The sequence below is a fragment of the Stegostoma tigrinum genome, chromosome 14 (assembly GCF_030684315.1).
Source record: "Stegostoma tigrinum isolate sSteTig4 chromosome 14, sSteTig4.hap1, whole genome shotgun sequence".
Taxonomy (NCBI): domain Eukaryota; kingdom Metazoa; phylum Chordata; class Chondrichthyes; order Orectolobiformes; family Stegostomatidae; genus Stegostoma; species Stegostoma tigrinum.
The window spans coordinates 1634554-1653067 of NC_081367.1; the positions used below are offsets into that span (position 1 = coordinate 1634554).

At 40.0% G+C, this 18514-nt stretch overlaps 1 protein-coding gene across 8 annotated transcripts in view; it reads left to right on the plus strand.

Annotated features, from left to right (window-relative positions):
* Positions 1–18514, plus strand: part of cep63 (centrosomal protein 63) — a 551023-nt gene that overhangs the window by 486618 nt on the left and 45891 nt on the right. For all 8 annotated transcript variants that reach the window (XM_059650934.1, XM_048542754.2, XM_059650936.1 and 5 more), the window contains 2 exons: positions 1165–1278; positions 7533–7787. In XM_059650934.1, coding sequence (XP_059506917.1) covers positions 1165–1278; positions 7533–7787 — 369 coding nt within the window. The remainder of the gene's footprint in view (positions 1–1164; positions 1279–7532; positions 7788–18514) is intronic.

The following is an 18514-nucleotide window of genomic DNA, read 5'->3' on the forward strand; positions in this document are numbered from 1 at the left end:
TCGTTTCCAGTCACGATTACGAGAGAATGAAAGATTTTATCAGTGTAAAGATGAGGTGACATTTTAAGTCAGACGATGCATATTAGGCGTGAAACCTTGTTTAGAGACTGTTTGGCATTTCAGTTTGGAGTCAGACTGGTTTTATTTCTAAAGTAGGAATTTATAAAACACCGTACTGACTAACCATCTATAAATTGTGTGCTTTGTGAACAAAAGAAATGTATCTGAAATATAAATTCCCGCGATAGATTGACGTGTGTGTGTGTGTGTGTGTGTGAGGGGGGAAAGGTGGAGCGTGGGTGACAGTGAAGCGGGGGAGGGGAGCGTAGGTGACAGTGAAGCGGGGGAGGGGAGCGTGGGTGACAGTGAAGGGGGGGAAGGGGAGCGTGGGTGACAGTGAAGGGGGGAGAAGGGGAGCGTGGGTGACAGTGAAGGGGTGGGGGTGAAGGGGCAGTTTGTAGTGTGGTAGGGTCACCTGTAGTGTGACATGAACCTGAACTCCTGTTTTGAGGCCATCCTCATGGGCGATAGAACGTTTAGTTCTCTCAGGACTGTGACTTGAAAGGAATTTGGGGATTTACATATACATATTAATCAATTGAAACCTCCTAACTGATTAAAGATTTAACAGTATATTAGGTTTGTTTACTACATTCTCATCAGTGGTGTGAACCTTTGATCTTTTACTAATAAATCCTGTTTGAAATTGCTTCTCTCACTAACACCAGGAGAAGGACTGAGACTCCAAAAGTTTGTGTTTTCAAATAATACTTTATAGTCAGTGAAGCCTTTTGAAGCATGGCCACTGTTATAATGTGGGAAATATGATAGGCGACTTGCACGCAGGAAGATCTCAGAAACAGCATATTTTTGATATTATGTGAAGATGAATATTGATGAGCTCCTAATCAAATAATGGAATAGATGTGTTACATTCTCCTTGGAGTTGGAGCCCTGGATTAACACCACATTCTAAACTTGGCACCACCAACAGTTCGGAAGTTGAATGTTTCAGGTTTTATTACCAATTTGTTTATACTTCAGAAATGTTGAAGAATGAATATCTTCAAAGTTTGTGTATTGTTGGATTGTCTCTGTAGGTTCTTATTTGGGTGTGAATCTTTTTCTCATACTGAATCTTGCTGAAAGCATTTTTGATTCTAGGAGTTTCGAGAGAAATCATTGGAATGGGAGAAACAGAGGCTTTGTTATCAACAGCAGGTGGCATCACTGGATACAGAGAGAAAACTTCTGGCAGAGCAGTGCAAAACTATTCAGGTATTACCCTCAAACAGTTTTTGGCTACATAAAACAACCTCATGCATATTTGAAACTACCTTTAGCAGCTTATGAACTTCAATCATTTGAAAAGAAAATAAATAGAATGCAACAAATTATGTGCTAGAAGCAATCACAAGGCTGTCCTCATTACAGGACTCAGCATACATGAAAACTCTTCTTCCTGTTATGATTTCCACTTATTTGAACATAGAAGGGTTTGGAGATGGCTCCTAAGCATCCAGCATCTTGCATACTCATGGTCCAGAGTTTGGAATAATTTATGCCGTTATTTGCTGTTTCTTGCGATGAATGTCAGAGTAATGGTTGCTAGTTGAGATGCTGTACTTCACTGTAATAATACATAGATTGAAGAATGTTGGGCCAACAGTAATTATTCTTTAAAGCTCGGTATCACTGTTTTCTGCAATAAGCTAATGACCCTCGGATTTATGTCCATAAGCATCCACTCCCTCTACCACTGACATTCAAACAGTGTGTACGATCTACAAGATGCGCTGAGGAAATTTTGGAATTTTCCTTCCCAAGTAGCCATTTGTGCTGGGTCAGTTGTTAATTTTATCTTAGTACAGAGCAGGTGAGTATATGGACTTTCGAGTAATGGAAACATGAAGAGGGCCTGGAAAAATGCAAAGAGAGAATTTAAACAGACAAATCATGTCAAGGGACGTAATTTCTGTTTCGTTTGCTGTGCAAGGGAAGGGGTAGCTCAGCAAATGATTTCAATTCTAATCATTCTGTTGTTGCATGTGGATGTAGAAAGGGGCTTTAAGGAGGTGGAAGATTTTGATGTAATAAATTGGGGTTATCTTTGCTGTCTGGATGACTCTAGAGCATCAGCTGTTTTGTGGAGGAAAGGGAAGCCTGATAATGATTGTTGTGGTCCAAATAGATCTGATGATAGATGAGCAAGTAGATCTTCTGCGAAGTATGCCCTAGCCTGCATGCCTAAGGCTTGAAATGAAGATGAGTAACTGTTGCTTCCTGTAACAATCAGGAAGGGAGAGAATAGAGGTCCTACTTTGGTCAAGAAGAGGGTATGAACAGAACAACAGCTGCTTAGTATCGTGGTAAGTAAGGAGCACAGCCAGTATGTGGAAATTGCAGCGGCATGAGATGAAGGTTGAACGAGTTTATATGATCTCAGAAATTTAGTCTAAAGTGTGAATTCAGTGCAAAAGGAGAAAGAGATGCTTTCAGTAAGGTTACTGCAAGAAGTAAAGTCTCCAGAACGAGAGGTTAGTGGGGAAGCATGAAAGGGCAGCCTGAGAGGCCGATTTTCTTGAGATCAGCTGCAGAATGATGCTGAAACCACAGCTTGTGAATGCAGGGAATCGACCTGGTAAATATTATAGAATTGAAAGTAAAATTAAAGACCTCAGCTTATGTTTAAGATTCCATTTTTTTTTGTTTGTCCTTCTTAAAAATAGCCCTTAAGTCAAAGCTTGATATTAGTGACCTTTATGTTTTACAGAAACAAACCATTATGGTACAGTGTAAAGATCAAGAAATTTAGAGTGATTAATTTATAAATTAAATCAAATGTAATAATGATGGCTGAATGGGTGATATGTTACTGTTGTAACATGTGGGAGTTGCTGGGCACCAACATGATCCAGAGTGAACACACCTGTAGCAAGTGTTTGCAGCCTGAGGAACTTCGGATCTGGGTTGAGAAACTGGAGTCAGAGCTGCCGACATTCCACTTCATCAGTGAAGGAGAAGGTTACCTGAACACTTTATTCTATAGGTCGGTCACATCCTTCACTTGTAAGTAATTCAAAATTGGTCTGTGATCAGTAAGGATGGTGTGCCTGCCGGTGAGGCACGTGTGAGAACCTGGGGGGTTTGTAGTTGAGGAGCCTCGACCTGTACAATTGTCCAATGGTTATGACGTTCTTGCAGGCTGTGTGGACAAGAGTTGGGACTTTAGGGAGAATGAGCAAACTGACCAAGAAAAACTTGGTACAGGGAACTAATCAAGTGGGGAGGAAGAAATTGGAATGTAGTCATGGTATGGGGACAGCTAATCTCGGTAACTGTAAGCAAGAATCCCTGAAGGTTGCCTACCCAGTGCCAGTGTTTATGGACATTCTTGGGGCTAGAGAAAATCTTAGAGTAGGGAGAGAAGAGATCCAACTGTAGTCATTCTCGTTGGTACCAGGTACGTTGGTAGAATTAGAAAGGAAATTTTACTGAAAGAATTTGAACAACGAGGAACTAAATTAGAAAGCGGAATCTACAAGGTAATAATTTCAGGCTTGCAGATGGTCAATGGCTTGGGTAAAAGAAGTCAAGAAGTTAAATGTGTGGCTCAGAGATTGGTTTGGGAGGAATATATCTCAGTTTTCGGGCACTGGAACCTGTACTGGAATAGAAGGGAGTCATGCTGGGAGCAGAGTCCTGGCAAATTAAATAATTAAGCCTGTAGAGAGGGCTTTAATCTAATTAGAGTAGGTGAAGATTTTTTGGAAAAGGGAAATGTAAGCTTTAAAAGGAAGAGGAAATGGCATTATTACAGAACAGTTATTTAGATAACATTACCTATAGTGGGAGAGGAAGGAACGGAGTAGACAAAGATAGCCACGTCAGCAGTAAATAGGATCAAGGAATTTGTTGCGGGGCGGAGGGAATGATTAAAAGTCAATGTATGTCATATTTGGAACAAAATAAATGAATTAATGGCACAAATACCGATAAATGTGTATGTTCTTTTAATCATTGAGGGAAAAGTGGTTACAAGGAGATCAAAGCCAGGAAGTAAATATTCAGGAATATGAAAGGACAGGCAGAAAGAAAAGGGTGGTGGGGTAGCATTGTGTATCAGGTAGATTAAATGCATTAGCAAGAAATGATTTTGGATCACAATGTTGAGAAACTAAATAGCTGGAGATAAGAAATAAGAAGTGGAAGAAGTCCCCTTGGGAGTGGTCTATCGGCCCTAACAGCAGCTCAACAGTGGGACAGAGAATAAACCAGGAAATAATTAGGGCATGTAAAACAAAAGCAGTATAGTAATGGGTTACTTTAATCATGTGCATTAGGGTAGTCATGAGAAGAATTTGTTGTGTATTCAAGACAGTTTCTTAGAATAATATATTGCAGATCTAACCAGGGTTTAGGCTATTTTAGATCAGATGATGTGTAATGAGGCAGTTTAAGAAATTGTGTCAGAATGAAAGATCTCCTTGGAAGCAGTGACCATAAGAGGATAGAATTTAACATGCAGTTTGAGAGTGAGGAACTTGGTCAGAAACAACTGTGCTAAACTTAATAAAGTTAGTTTACAAAGCAATGTGGGCTGAGCTGGCTGGAGTGGACTGGGAAAGGTAGAGAGTTGTTGAACAGCAAAGATGGTTGAGGAAAAAATGGCAGACACTTCAGAAATGTTTCATGACTCACGGCAAAGATCTATTTCAGTGAGAGTCAAGGATTCTAGAAAGGGAATAAAGCCAACCATGGTTAATCATAGAAAATATTAAATAAGAACATAAGACATATGAGCAGAATTATGCCATTCAGCCCATTGAGTTTCTGCCATACAATGAGACCTTGGCTGATCTGATGATACTCAACTCCACTTTCCTGCCTTTTCTCTAAAATTCTTGATTCTCTGACTGGTTAAAAAAAATCTGTCTGTTGTGGCCTTGATGACCCAGCTTCGCTAACCCTCTGTGGTGAAGAATTCCACTGGTGAAGAATTCCACAGATTCGCTACCGTCTGAGAGAACCAGTTCCTCTTTATTCTCTCTTAAATGTGTGACCACTTGTTCTGAGATTATGCTATCAGATCTTTGACTCTCCCACAAGGAAAAACATCTCTGCATTTACCCTTTCCAATATAGTAAGAATCTTGTATATCATCAGTAAGGTCATCTCTCATTCTTCTAAACTGCAATGTGCACAGCCCAACCTACTCAACCACTCGTCCTAATACCACTTCTGCATACCTAGGATCAGCCTAGTGAACATTCTCTGACTGCCCCCATTGCCAGTGCATCTTTCCTTACCTTTCCTTACATAAGGGTCCTATTGTGATAGGTTCCTTGATGAGACTGTACAGCAGACCCAAGGTCAACATAGAGGGGCCAGTGTGAACCAATTCAAGCTATAGGTGGCAGAGAAGACGTGGGATTTGGGTAAGAATTGGGCAGCTAAGAAGGGTAAAATGAAAGGTAAGCATGACTGGGTACTGAGAATATGAGAGCACAGGAATGAAGACGCTGAAAGGGACCTTGAAGAAAAAAATATTTGCTGGATGTATTTGGAATGGTCTATGTGAAAGGGAAACGGTATTGTGAACCAACACATAGTTACGTTGAAATATTAGTTTAGGCAACATGGGTCTTAAGGATTGTCTTTATGGTAAAAAGAGAAGCAGAGAAATCTAGAGCTTGGACCCTAAAGGCTCAACCAACAAGGAGGAAGTGATTGAGCTGATGATGCTTGAGATCAGAATTAGCAGGGGGAAAATATCTTGAAGGGCCTTGATCTGGTGGAGGTTGCACTGAAAGAGTTGGGTGAGACATGGAAGGAATTAAAAGCAATAATAATGGGCCTTGGGCTTTCTTAACCAGCAAGGGTGCAATTGAGGGAGCTGGTCATGAAAGCAGCTGTAAGGGGCTGAGAAGCGCACCTGGTCAGCACGAGCAATCGGAGTGAGAGTAGCTTCTTCAACCCAGAAAGGTGATTGCAGTCAGCAGCTACAGTAAATGGAAAGCAACAATACAGAATCTGAGATAATAAACTGTGAGGCTGGATGAACACAGCAGGCCAAGCAGCATCTCAGGAGCACAGGAGCTTTTGTGCTCCTGAGATGCTGCTTGGCCTGCTGTGTTCATCCAGCTTCACGCTTTATTATCTTGGATTCTCCAGCATCTGTAGTTCCCATTATTACTACTACAGAATCTGAAACCGAATGGGAGCCTAAAGCAACAGATCGGAGCTAATGAAAAATTACTAGTGGACGAAGAGTAAACTGATTGATTGCACAAGAGCATATCAGATACTGGAATAGAGGCATTTAAACAATGAGTGAGGGCTCAGTAAAAAGCAATGGTGAAATTAGAAGTCAAATTCAAGCTCAGAAGCAAGAGGAGAAATGACTTTCAGTCCAGTAAAAGAGAGCCTTTTTTCCAGGATCAACAAATAATGCTAAGAAACCAATCCTAAAATTTTGAACCTCAGCAGGTAACAGGAAAAAGAGGGCAGCTCTAGACAGAACAGACTTCTTTAAGTGTGAAGCAATTGAATAGCAGAGCAAAATTTTCAATTGGCAGAAAACATGGTTTAAATGATGGACAAGACCTGGAGTCTTGGAAATAGCAATAAGCAGAGTTGCTAACAATGAAAAGAGCAAAGACAGAAGCTGAAATTTGTATCAGAAAAATATTCAGAAGTGTTCCTCATAGTCAGCGCAACGGACTACATAGGTCACCAGGTCCCTTATCCCTGTATGCCAATGTTAGAAGTTAAGGAGGCTAAATTAAAGGTTGTGTTATAATTAATTCCCTTGCTGTGCCATAGAAAGCTTGAGCTGCCCAAAATTTCAGAAGGCAATTTCACAACTTGCTGATTCCTCAAACTTCATGAGGGACGGCCATGAGCAACGTTTGAAGGAATTTAAAATTAAAAGCACATTTAAAATTAAATAGGCCACTCGTGCTCATCTGAAAGAAAACACAAGTTCACTTAGGCACGGAACAACTCGGTTTCAGTGTGATGACCAGAATGAAAAAGATCTCTGGTGATCAAGTGCTGCAAACACTTACACGTACATTCTAACTCTGGTGTTGCTGCTTCTCTGTTGAATTGGCTTTTCAGAGAAGCTGCAGTTGCACAGCCCATCATTGATTCAGCTATCAAACACCATCTAGACATCCTGGCTCTGCCTCACCTCGCCACCAACCAGGAAACCCTTATACTTGTCATTTCAACATGTGACAGAATAAAAGCATAAAATGGACTTAACATTTTTTGGTGGAGACAGGTTCTGAATACTTTATTTTCCTGTTAAACAAAACCTTGCTGCAAGCCTTTCCAGTATACATTCTGAGTGATGTGGGCTGTCTGACTCATTGGACTGCATGGAGCATTCTTGCTGTGATTTGACCTGAATATAGTGATCATTTTAATTGCCCAGCTGGTATAATTTCAGTTCCATCTGTGCATTTGCTCTTGCCTGCATTTGTTCTGAGACCTTCTCCTGTTTCTGTGTTTGTGTCCTTCATCAGCAACAGACTGTAAAATATCAGACTGAACTCAGTGGTCAGAAACAGCTTATTGAGCAGACTGAGCTAACAAGCCAATCAGAAATGCAGCACCTGAGGAGCCAGTTGGTGCGAGCCAATGACACAATCTGTGCAAACGACATGATGATGGAGAGGCTGAACATGACCGTGGATGAACTGAAGGCTGCGAACCAACAGTTTAAATCAGGACAACAACTTCTGCAGGAAGAGCTGCAACATTTGCAGCAACTCATACAGGTTGGAGCCTTCAAGCTTAATTGTAGTTAAAGTTAATTCCCCTTGTGAAAAATTGGGGTACTATAAAATTTATTAACAAATTGAAATCAAATTTGAACCCCCACAGGAACGAATGGATGATAGTGGGTTTTAAAATAAATAAGAAAGAGCTGTTGAATGAAGTATTTTAAAGAAAGCTATGTCCAAAGCCTGAAATTGATTGAATGTGGATAATTTTCTGATTGGTAGTTATATTATGAAGCAAACCATGCTCCAGTGCACTATTTTGTGCCAAGGAATATTGCTCCCTGATATTGGGTCTAATGGCCTCCTCCTGTGCCAGAGAAATCTTTTGTTTCTATTATTATAGGTTTGGGGTAATAAGAAACATATTGCTTTCAAGTAGAGACCAGTGGACAGAAAGGGCTGAATAACCTTTGTTAATGTTGCAGGCATGTACATTTGGTAGCAGTAGGATACAATTCTAGAACTGTTTGTGTTCTCTCAAGGTGTATTGTTATATAGCAATGATGATTGCGATGGTAATAACTCTAAAATATGAATCCAAGCAGTCACTGCAGGATACTTACTGCAGTTTCAATGCTGGAAGCTATGCACAGACTTATATTCTTTCTGGCTCAAAATGTTAAGAATGGTATATATCTACAATGTTATTGCATTGGAGTAGTTGAGCAAGTTACGTTTAAAAAGTGTTTTCGTGGAGCAAAAGTTAAGGCAAGATAAATTTCAACTTTTTGGAATTATTGGAGATCCATATCAGGTTGAATACCCAAAGCCCTTTTTATTGAATTTGTGGATGGGTTTATAATTCAAGGCAACTTGATGTACTGACATTTTGGGCAATAACCTTATTTGATACTTAGTTTACGTAATGGCTGTCAACCAAACAATTATTACATTCAAAAGGAGAGAGGTCTCCATGCACCCGATGGAGGAAAGAAAACTGATGGACAAAATTTCACTCTTTAAAATCTTCTACTGTAATAAACCACTAAGAGCAGCACCATTTAAATCATACTTATCAGGACGTTTCCAATAAATAGGTAGATGTCAATTTGGTGATTGATGCAACAAACATGTAATTAAAAGGGTTTGCATTTACTTTCTGCATAACCGTAGGACCATTTGCAATTTTGCATTTTATCCATCTAGGCCTCTACACTGGGGGGTCTGTGACTTCCTACTTTGGCCCTTGAGACACATTCACTAACGACCCTATCCATCCAAAGTCCTTGGACACAGTTAAAGTTGTCAAGGTCAGTGTCTACGAAAGATCTCTGACTTGAGTCGCATTGGTCCCTGATGACTATTCAATGAGTCTATTGTCTGACCCCTTAAACAGTCTAGTGGGCTCTGGCAAAGTGGAAACAACAGCAATGTGTTTTGATGTCCCAAACAGAAAACAAGGGTGTAACTATCTATCAATTTACTCTTTGCTTCTTGGTTGTCCATTCTCTGAAGTAAATCCAGGAAACATACAGGCATTTCTTGAGCCTTTTTTAAAAAATTTAACTTGTTTAAATATGTTATGACGTACCGCTGGCATAGATGGGACTTAAAACCTCCTGGCCTTGAGGTAGTTTTTAGATCCTATTGTCATAATCAGCAAATCAATTAACTCTTTCTCAGGATATCCCTCATCCACTTTGGTCCTAAAGGAAAATTGAACAAGCAAAAATGCAAATCTTTCCAAGCATATGAGACACCATAAGATCTTGTAGCAGAATGGTGTTGCACTGTGTCTGAACCAGAAGACCAGGATTTAAGTCCTGCTTGCTCTAAAGATATCACAAAATGTCTGAGCAGCTTGATTGTAAGTGTCACACACAGATTTGACAAACAAATGGTTAAAATTTCTCACTTGAGACAAAATAAAGGGATGCGTGGGTAGGGTAATAAAGAAATGACAGTAGTTTGGGCTGATTGTTTAAAACTGAAGGAAAGTTGGGCATTCTGCTATGTTATTCCTGAATTTTCTTGCTATATGCACAAAATGATAATGTATATTAATATAACACTTTAAAGTCAGTTTTGTTGGAAAAGTGGTAATATCACAGGACTAGTAATCCAGAGTCTTGGACTAATATTCTAGAACTGGAATGGAGGAGTTAAAGAACCGACTAGGCAATAAACCCTATTTACAAAGAAAAATGTCTTGGTTTCTGTCTCACCAACAAGCTTGGATCTGATGTGTGACACAATCCTTGATCCCATGAAAGAGAAATCGTGCTGGATAAATCTTCTGAAATATTTTGAAGATGTAACTAAAATAGTTGATAAGGAGAAGCCAGTGGATGTGGTTTACTTAGAATGTCAGACGACTTTCATTAAGATCCTGCATTAAAGATTAGCAAGTAAAATTAGAGTCAGAGTTGAAGCACATGGGACTGGAGATCATGTACTGCCATAGATAGAGAATTGGTTGGCAGGCAGGAAACAAAGAGAGTAAATGAGTCCTTTTCCAAGTTGCAGGTAGTGACTAATGATACCCCACCTGTTCACAATATACGTTAATAATTTAGATGAGGGAACTAAATGTAATATCTCCAAGCTTGCTGATGACACAATTTTTTCTCTCAAAACTCTACTCTAGACCCTTCAGGATTGTGAACACCTTAATAAATCTCCTGTCAACTTTTTCAAGGAGTGTAACTCTAGCTTCTCCAAATACCCACATGACTGAAATTCATCATTCTTAGAATCAACCTGTACTCTCTCTAAAGGTTTCACATCCTCAAGTGCAGTGCCCAGAATTTGATGTAATACTTTAGTTAATCCTGCATTATTGTTTTGGATACTTTCTTCTTTTGCTCTCTACCTGTTTTTCTACAGCTTACAGACGTATATAAGCCTATAAGAAAGGATGATGATTATAGCTTGTTACCTTGCCCACATGGTTACTTGTCATGTAAGGATCTATGTAATGAGTAGCAGGCTTTTTAAGTCATCGCATCGCAAGTGTCTCACTGTTCTCAGCTGGTGTCTATACTCATAGCTTTGTAACAAGCTTTGATGAATGGTGAGTAGGAATCTTGATTGATGTTAAACCTCAACCTAACTCAACACCACTACCAAACCATGGATACTTAGATGGTTTGTAGTCATATAATTCCATTGAAAATGGGACCTTTTGGATTTGTTCAGCTTTTCTTTGGACGGTCACTTCTATGACATTTGATATTAAATTGGTGTCCTCAACTTCTTTCCACCATTCAACATTGCTTTTATCTATATTTGACCTTTCAGTCAAGTTCTGCCATTGGCCTAGTAACTTTATGCAATGGCTTCTGTAGAACATGAATGCACAGTTGGTTTCATTGCCCATCATGGTTGAAGTTCGGCTTATGGATGATGAATGATATCAAGTGATGATACTGGAGGATTGTGCTACCACTGGAAACATATCCCTGTAGGAACCAGAACTATGTTTGTTGTAATGTGGCTTCAGGAGTCATCTTGTCTGTGTCAGCCACATGTCAGTTGGTCATAGTTTCACCTCCAGTAATTTAAAGCACAATTCCCAGTCTGATGTAGTTAGTGCAATAACGAGGGAATGCTGCATTGTTGGATGTGCTGTCTTTCAGATGTAACATTACACTAAAGCCCCATCTGCTTTTTGGTGGATGTTAAACATTTTGTGGCACTAATTTGAAACAGCAGTGGAGTTCTTCCCAATATTCTGGCCAATGGTTACCCTTCAAAGAACTCATTAAAAAAGATGATTGCTAACAAAGACATTGCTATTTTATGGGAGTTTGCTGACTGCTTTGTTAGCAGCACAAATGACAACTGAAGTTGGAAAGTTGCTATGTAAATACAAGCTTTTGTAAACATGTAATTCTAAACACAGTTCCTGATTTTGAGCTTTATATGTAGGAAAACGCCACTAAATTTTAAAATGATGTTAAAATGTTAGATCTTTTGAGAGCATGCCAGGTTTGTGAGCTTTCTAATTTTATCCAAATACCTGTGTAATTACTGACGAGTGTGCCTCTGATTTCATATTGCTACAAAGTTGAGGTATGAAAGGCTTCTATAATATTATTTTTGTTTTACCTTTTCATATTAACAGGCTTAATGTCATGTCCTTCAAAAATGATTAAACTTGACTCACTATTTTGTTGAGCAATCTTTATTTCAGTTCCAAGTGTCTAAAACCTTCAGATCATGATTATTAATGATCCTAGACTTAATTTTTTAATTTTGTATTTATGAATGTGGATAACGTGATTTTAATACTTTGTTAAAGCAATAAGTTCAAATTTCACATTGATATAGACAGTATCTCTTTCATTTTCCTTTTCTCCTTCCTGAGCTTCTTTTTCCTGACTAGTTTCTGCTGTTTCGCTGGAGGAGAGCTGAAAATGTCAAATCCCAGCTTGATAGACTTTTCTTGAGGCTTATAGAATTGGGGTCTGAATAGTGGAATAGACCTGAGAGATTGACTGGTCTCTTTTTCACTTTTGTAATGATATGTTCTTGGTAAAATGTAGCTTCTGGTTTCTCACCGATTTATCTTGCCCACCAAATTTCTCCATCATTATGACAACAGTGGAGTTTGGAATTTGGCATCTTGGTAAATCATACCTGTGCGCAATTATTTACCAGTAGTTTTTAAACACTGAAAGGTCAAAGATTTGAAAACGCTGGGAAGGGCTAATGAAGTAAGCAATGTAGTTCCTTCTGGAAGGCAGTTTATTTGTTTCTATAGAGGTGTTTCTGTTACAGAAAGTGGATTTGTTGCTGCTGGTGAAAGTCTTTGTCATTTTTTTTGATTCCCTCATTAGTGCGATTATCCAAGGATTGTGGCTGCTTGGTATATACTTTCATCTATCATAACTCTTTTCTTCTTTATTCATTAACGGAATGAGGATGTCGCTGGCTAGGCAGTATTTATTGTCCGTCCGTAATTGCCCAGAAGGCGGTTCAGAGTCGACCACATTGCTGTGGGTCTGGAGTCACGTGTAGGCCAGATCAGATAAGGATGGCAGTTTCCATCCCTAAAGGACATTAGTGAGCCAGGTGAGGTTTTCGCACAATCAACAATGGATTCATGGTCATCATTAGAGGCTTAATTCCAGATATTTTTATTTAATTCAAATTCCACCATCTGTTGATTTGAACCTGGGTCCCCAGAATGTTATCCACGTTTCTGGATTAACAGTCCAGTGACAATACCACTAGGGTGTTGACTCCTCCTGAACATTTATTGATACTAGTAAAATAAACAACAAAGTAGAAGTACACTCTGCAAGTAGTAACTTATTAGCATAGACAATTATCTGGAAGGTAGAAAAAAAATAGCTGGCTCACTGCAGTGTGTGTAAATGGGCCTGTTTCTCTGATTTGCAGAATGTGATGAGTGGGATCCTAGAAGGATCTGTGCTGAGGCTTCAACATTTTTATAATTTGATATTGTTTACTTCAATCGGGGACAAAAGAGGTTGTAACTAACTGCAGATAATACAAAAAAGGAAAGAATGTGATGAAGATGAAATGAGGTTGCAGAATAATATAAATAGGTTGAGAGAGCCAGCAAAAATCTGGCAGATAGAGTATAATATGGGAAAATCTAAGTTTACTTAGATAGGAAGAATAAAAAAGCAGTGTGTTATCTAAATGGACATATAATTGCAGAATTCTAAGTTGCAAAGGATCTGGATGTTCTTGTACATGAGCACAAAATGTTAGTATGCAGGTACAGCAAATTACTCGGAAGGCTAATAGAATGCTATCTTTTATTATGAGATGAATTGAGCATAAAAAAAGGTTGTTATCCTACAATTTGTTATGCATGGCATTGGGTGAGACCACATCTTGAATATTGTGCAGTTTTGGCCTCCTTAGTTAGAGAAGGATGTAAATCCATTGTGGTAGCTCAGAACAGATTTACTAATTGATACCTGGAATGAGCAGGTTGAGTTATAAACATATGTTCGACAGGCTGGGCTTGTTTCCAGGGTAGTTTAGAAGAGCAAGGAGTAATTGATAGAGGTGAATAAGATCTTGATATGGTGGATATGGAAATTGTGTTTTCTGTTGTGGGTGAGTGCAGAACTAGGTTTGAGACTTTATAAAGCTCTAGTTAGGCCCCATTTAGAATACTGTGTCCAATTTTGGGCCCCACACCTCAGGAAGGACATACTGGCCCTGGAGCATGTCCAGCGGAGATTCACACAGATGATCCCTGGAATGGTAGGTTTAATGTATGATGAACGGCTAAGGATCCTGGGATTGTATTCATTAGAGTTTAGAAGGTTGAGGGGAGATCTAATAGAAACTTACAAGATAATGTATGGCTTAGAAAGGGTGGGCGCTGGGAAGTTGTTTCTGTTAGGCGGGGAGACTAGGACCCGTGGACACAGCCTTTAGAATTAGAGGGGGTAAATTTAAAATGGAAATGTGGAGACGGAAATGAGGATCCACTTCCGCCAGAGAGTGGTGTGCTTGTGGAATTCATTGCCACGGAGTGCAGTGGAGGCCGGGACGTTGGATGCCTTCAAGGCAGAGATCGATAAATTCTTGATCTCACAAGGAATTAAGGGCTACGGGGAGAGTGCAGGGAAGTGGAGTTGAAATGCCCAACAGCCATGATTTAAATGGTGGAGTGAACTCGATGGGCCGAATGGCCTTACTTCCACTCCTATGTCTTATGGTCTTAGGTGCCATTGTTTGAAAATTTGTCCTTTTACAGACAGAGATGAGATTTTTTTTCTTGAGGGCTGTGCAACTTTGGAACTCTGCAGAGTATGTGGGGTTATTGAATATTTTTAAGGCAGAGGGTGATTAAATTTTGATTTTCCTGTGTAACAAGAATCTGTCACAGGTATACCGGAATGTGCCATTCAAAACATTACTGATCCATCACAGTGTATTAAACAATTGAGCAGGTTCAAGGAGCCAGATGACCTTCGTCAGCTCCAAATTCATATGAATCATAGAACCCCTACAGTGCAGAGGCAGGCTATTCAGTCCAATGAATCTGCACCGACTCTTGAAAAGTATCCCACCCAGATCCACTTGTCGACCCTACACTTGAATCTCCCATGGCTGATCTACCAAATGTACACGTCCCTGGACATTATGGGCAATTTATCATGGCCAATCTACCTAACCTGCACATCTTTGGACTGTGGAAGAAACTGGAGCATCCAGAGGAAACCCATGCAGACACGAGGAGAATGTGCAAACTCCAGACAGACAGTCACCCGACAACGGAATCGAACCCGCATTCATAGAACATAGAAAAGTACAGCATAGTACAGGCCCTTCGGCCCACAATGTTGTGCCGTGGAATAACCCTAATCCAAAAGCAAAATAACCTAACCTACATTCCCCTCAATTCACTGCTGCCCATGTGCATGTCCAGCATTCGCTTAAATGTCACTAATGACTTTGCTTCCACGACTACCGTTAGCAAAGCATTCCACGCGCTCACAACTCTCTGGGTGAAGAACCTCCCTCTGACGTCTCCTCTGTACCTTCCTCCTAACACCTTAAAACTATGACCCCTCGTGGCAGTCAGTCCTGCCCTGGGGAAAAGTCTCTGGCTATCGACTCTATCCATGCCTCTCATTACCTTGTACACCTCGATCAGGTCACCTCGCTTCCTCCTTCTCTCCAGAGAGAAAAGTCCGAGCTCAGTCAACCTCTCCTCGTAAGACAAGCCCTCCAGTCCAGGCAGCATCCTAGTAAACCTCCTTTGCACCCTCTCCAAAGCGTCCACTTCTTTCCTATAATAGGGCGACCAGAACTGGACACAATATTCCCAAGTGTGGTCTCACCAGGGTTTTGTAAGCTGCAGCATAAAATGCAGCATTCCTGGCACTGAGGCAGCAATGCTAACAACTGAGCCTCTGTGCTACCCCATTTGTACATTTGTAAATCTACTGCAGTAATTAATAGAATTAAAAAACTGTCAAGTGTCCTAGATCTGGTTATCTACATCTATTTAAAAAGTTGTAGTTGCAGAGCTGACAAGTATACTGGTTGCCGATCAAGATTTTTGAACGGTCCCTGTAGTTTCAAAGGTACAAATGCAATGCTACTGTTCAAGAAAGGAAAGATAATAAAATTTCAGAGCTGGTTCATCTGAAATCAGTTTACAGAAAAATTTGGAAATTCCTTAATAATGAAGACAATAAGAAAATCATAATACGGTTATGGCTTCAGAAAACGAAATTGTGTTCAGCAGATCTGTTAATTCATTTTTGAAGAAACAATTAGCATGGAAATTGGGGGTGTAGTATATCTGATTTTCAAAAGATATTAAATAAGGTGCCACATAAAATATTGTTTCACAAGATAAGGGTTATGTGGTTGAGGGTAGCATATAAGTATGACTAAAGGATTGAATAACAAAATAAATTTTAAGTAAACGGAGAAATTTTAGATCGACAGGTTAATACCGAGAAGATGCAAGGATCAGTATTGTAGCCACAGCTATTTACAATATAAGTCTTGAATGAAGAGAGAGATGGTGGCATAGCAGTAATGACACTGGATTAGTAATCCAGAAGATAAAATTAATCTTCTGAGATATGGGTTCAGTCACATGCTGGTAATTCATGGAATTTAACTTCAATTATAATATCTGAAATTGAAAACCGCTTTCAGTAATAATGCTGATTGAGCCATGATTGATTGTTGTAACAACCCACCTGGCTCACTGATATCCTTTAGGGAAGGAAATATGCTTCCCTTTACCTCATCTGACTCACACATGACTGAACCCACAGCAATGAGCTTGCCTCTTAACTGCCCTGTCAAGTGGCCCAGAAACACTCTTAGATCAACAACACCTCGTCTTGCAAGTAATGTCCACTTATCATTAAGAAATAATGGATGAAGGAACTGGGTGGAGTGCGTCCACATTTTGCAGATGATGCAAACTAGGCAGGAAATTCCTATTCCCTGAGAGCTGCCCCCAGGTAGATACAGTTGTGAAGATGGCGTATGGTTTTTTAGCTTTCATTAATAGAGGGATTGAGTTCAAGAGCTGTGAACTTACCCTCCAGCTACAACAGCCTGGTTCGGCCACATCTGGAGTATTGTGTCCAGTTCTGGTCACCTCATTACAGGAAAGATGTGGAAGTATCAGAAAAGGTGCAGAGGAGATTTACCAGGATGTTGCTTGAAATGGAGGGAAGGCCTTACTAGAAAAGATTGAGAGAGCTCGGGCTTTTCTCTTTTTAGAATGATGAAGGATGAGAGGTGACTTGATAGAGGTGTACAAAATGATCAGAGGTATAGATAAAGTAGACAGCCAGAGACTTTTTCCTAGGGTGGAGGTAGCTTTTATGAGGGGATATAGTTTGAAAGTGAAAGTAGGTAGATATCAGGGAGACGTCAGAGGTAGATTCTTTACTCAGAGTGGTAGGGGCATGGAATGCATTGCCGGAGAGGGTAGTGGAGTCGGAATCATTAGGGGCATTTAAGTGGCTATTAGACAGGCGTATGGATGATAGTATAAGGTAGGGGTGGAGGTTAGATAGACCTTAGGTTTAGGGTAAAAGTTCGGCACAACATCATGGGCCGAAGGGCCTGTACTGTGCTGTGCTGTTTCATGTTTTGTGTTCTATGAAAAAAGGGTGTGAGGCAGATATAAAGGTTCTGAAGAAGACTAAATGGGGCAAAAGGTAGCAAATGCCATATAATGTGAGAAATGAGAAGTTTTGGTAGAGAGAACAGAAAAATTGACGTTTTCATGGTGAAGAAACTATTAAATGTTGAAGGCGCAGAAGAATTTTTTCGAGAAACAAAGTTAGCTTGCAATTACAGCGAGATATCCGGAAATTAAGTGTCAGATTGTCATTTAGTGCAAGGGTTTGAAGTACAAGAGCATAGATGTCTAGTTGCAATTGTACTGTATGCTGCTGAAGTACTGTGCCTGAAGTACTGTGTTGATTTGGTTTCTGTACCCAAGAAAAGGTATTCCCTTCAAGTGGGTACTACAAAGGTTTACTTGATTGACTTTTGGAATTAGAGGATTATCTTATGAGGAAAGGTTGAATAGAACGTGCCTATTAGGGGAAGTTGTGATATAATGTCACTGAACTAGTGATTTAGGAATGGAGTAAGACAGCATGGAAACAGGTTCTTCAGCCCAAACTGGCCCATGCTGATCATGGTGCACACTCAGCTAGTTCCAACTGTCGGCTTTTGGCCTATATCCCTCTAAACACTTCACACCCACGTACTGTCCAAATGTTTCTTAAACGTTGCTATTGTACCTGCCTCAACCACTTTTTCTGACAGAAATTCCATATGTGCAACACTGTCTGCCTGAATAAATTGCCCCTTGGATCCTTCTTACATCTATCCCCCTCACCTTAAGCCCATGGCCTCTAGTTTTCAATTCCCCATCCTTGGGAAAAAGACTGTATGCATTCATCCGATCTATGCCCCTCATGATTTTATACACCTCTTTCTCCTATGTTCCAAGGAATAAAGTCCTATCTTGACCAACCTCCCCCTATAACTCAGGCCAACTGGCCCTGGCAACATTCTTGTAAATCTTCTTTACTAGTTTAACGATATCTTTCCTATAACAGGGTGACCAAAATACAATGACAAGGAACCCGAGGATGATGCCAAAAATAAACTGGAATTAATAGTGACCATGGTAACATTATGGTGACCATGTACGCACTGTCAGTTGTCATAAAGACTCATCTGGTCACTGATAGGTAAATCTGCCATCCTTACTGGTCTGGCCTATGTGATTC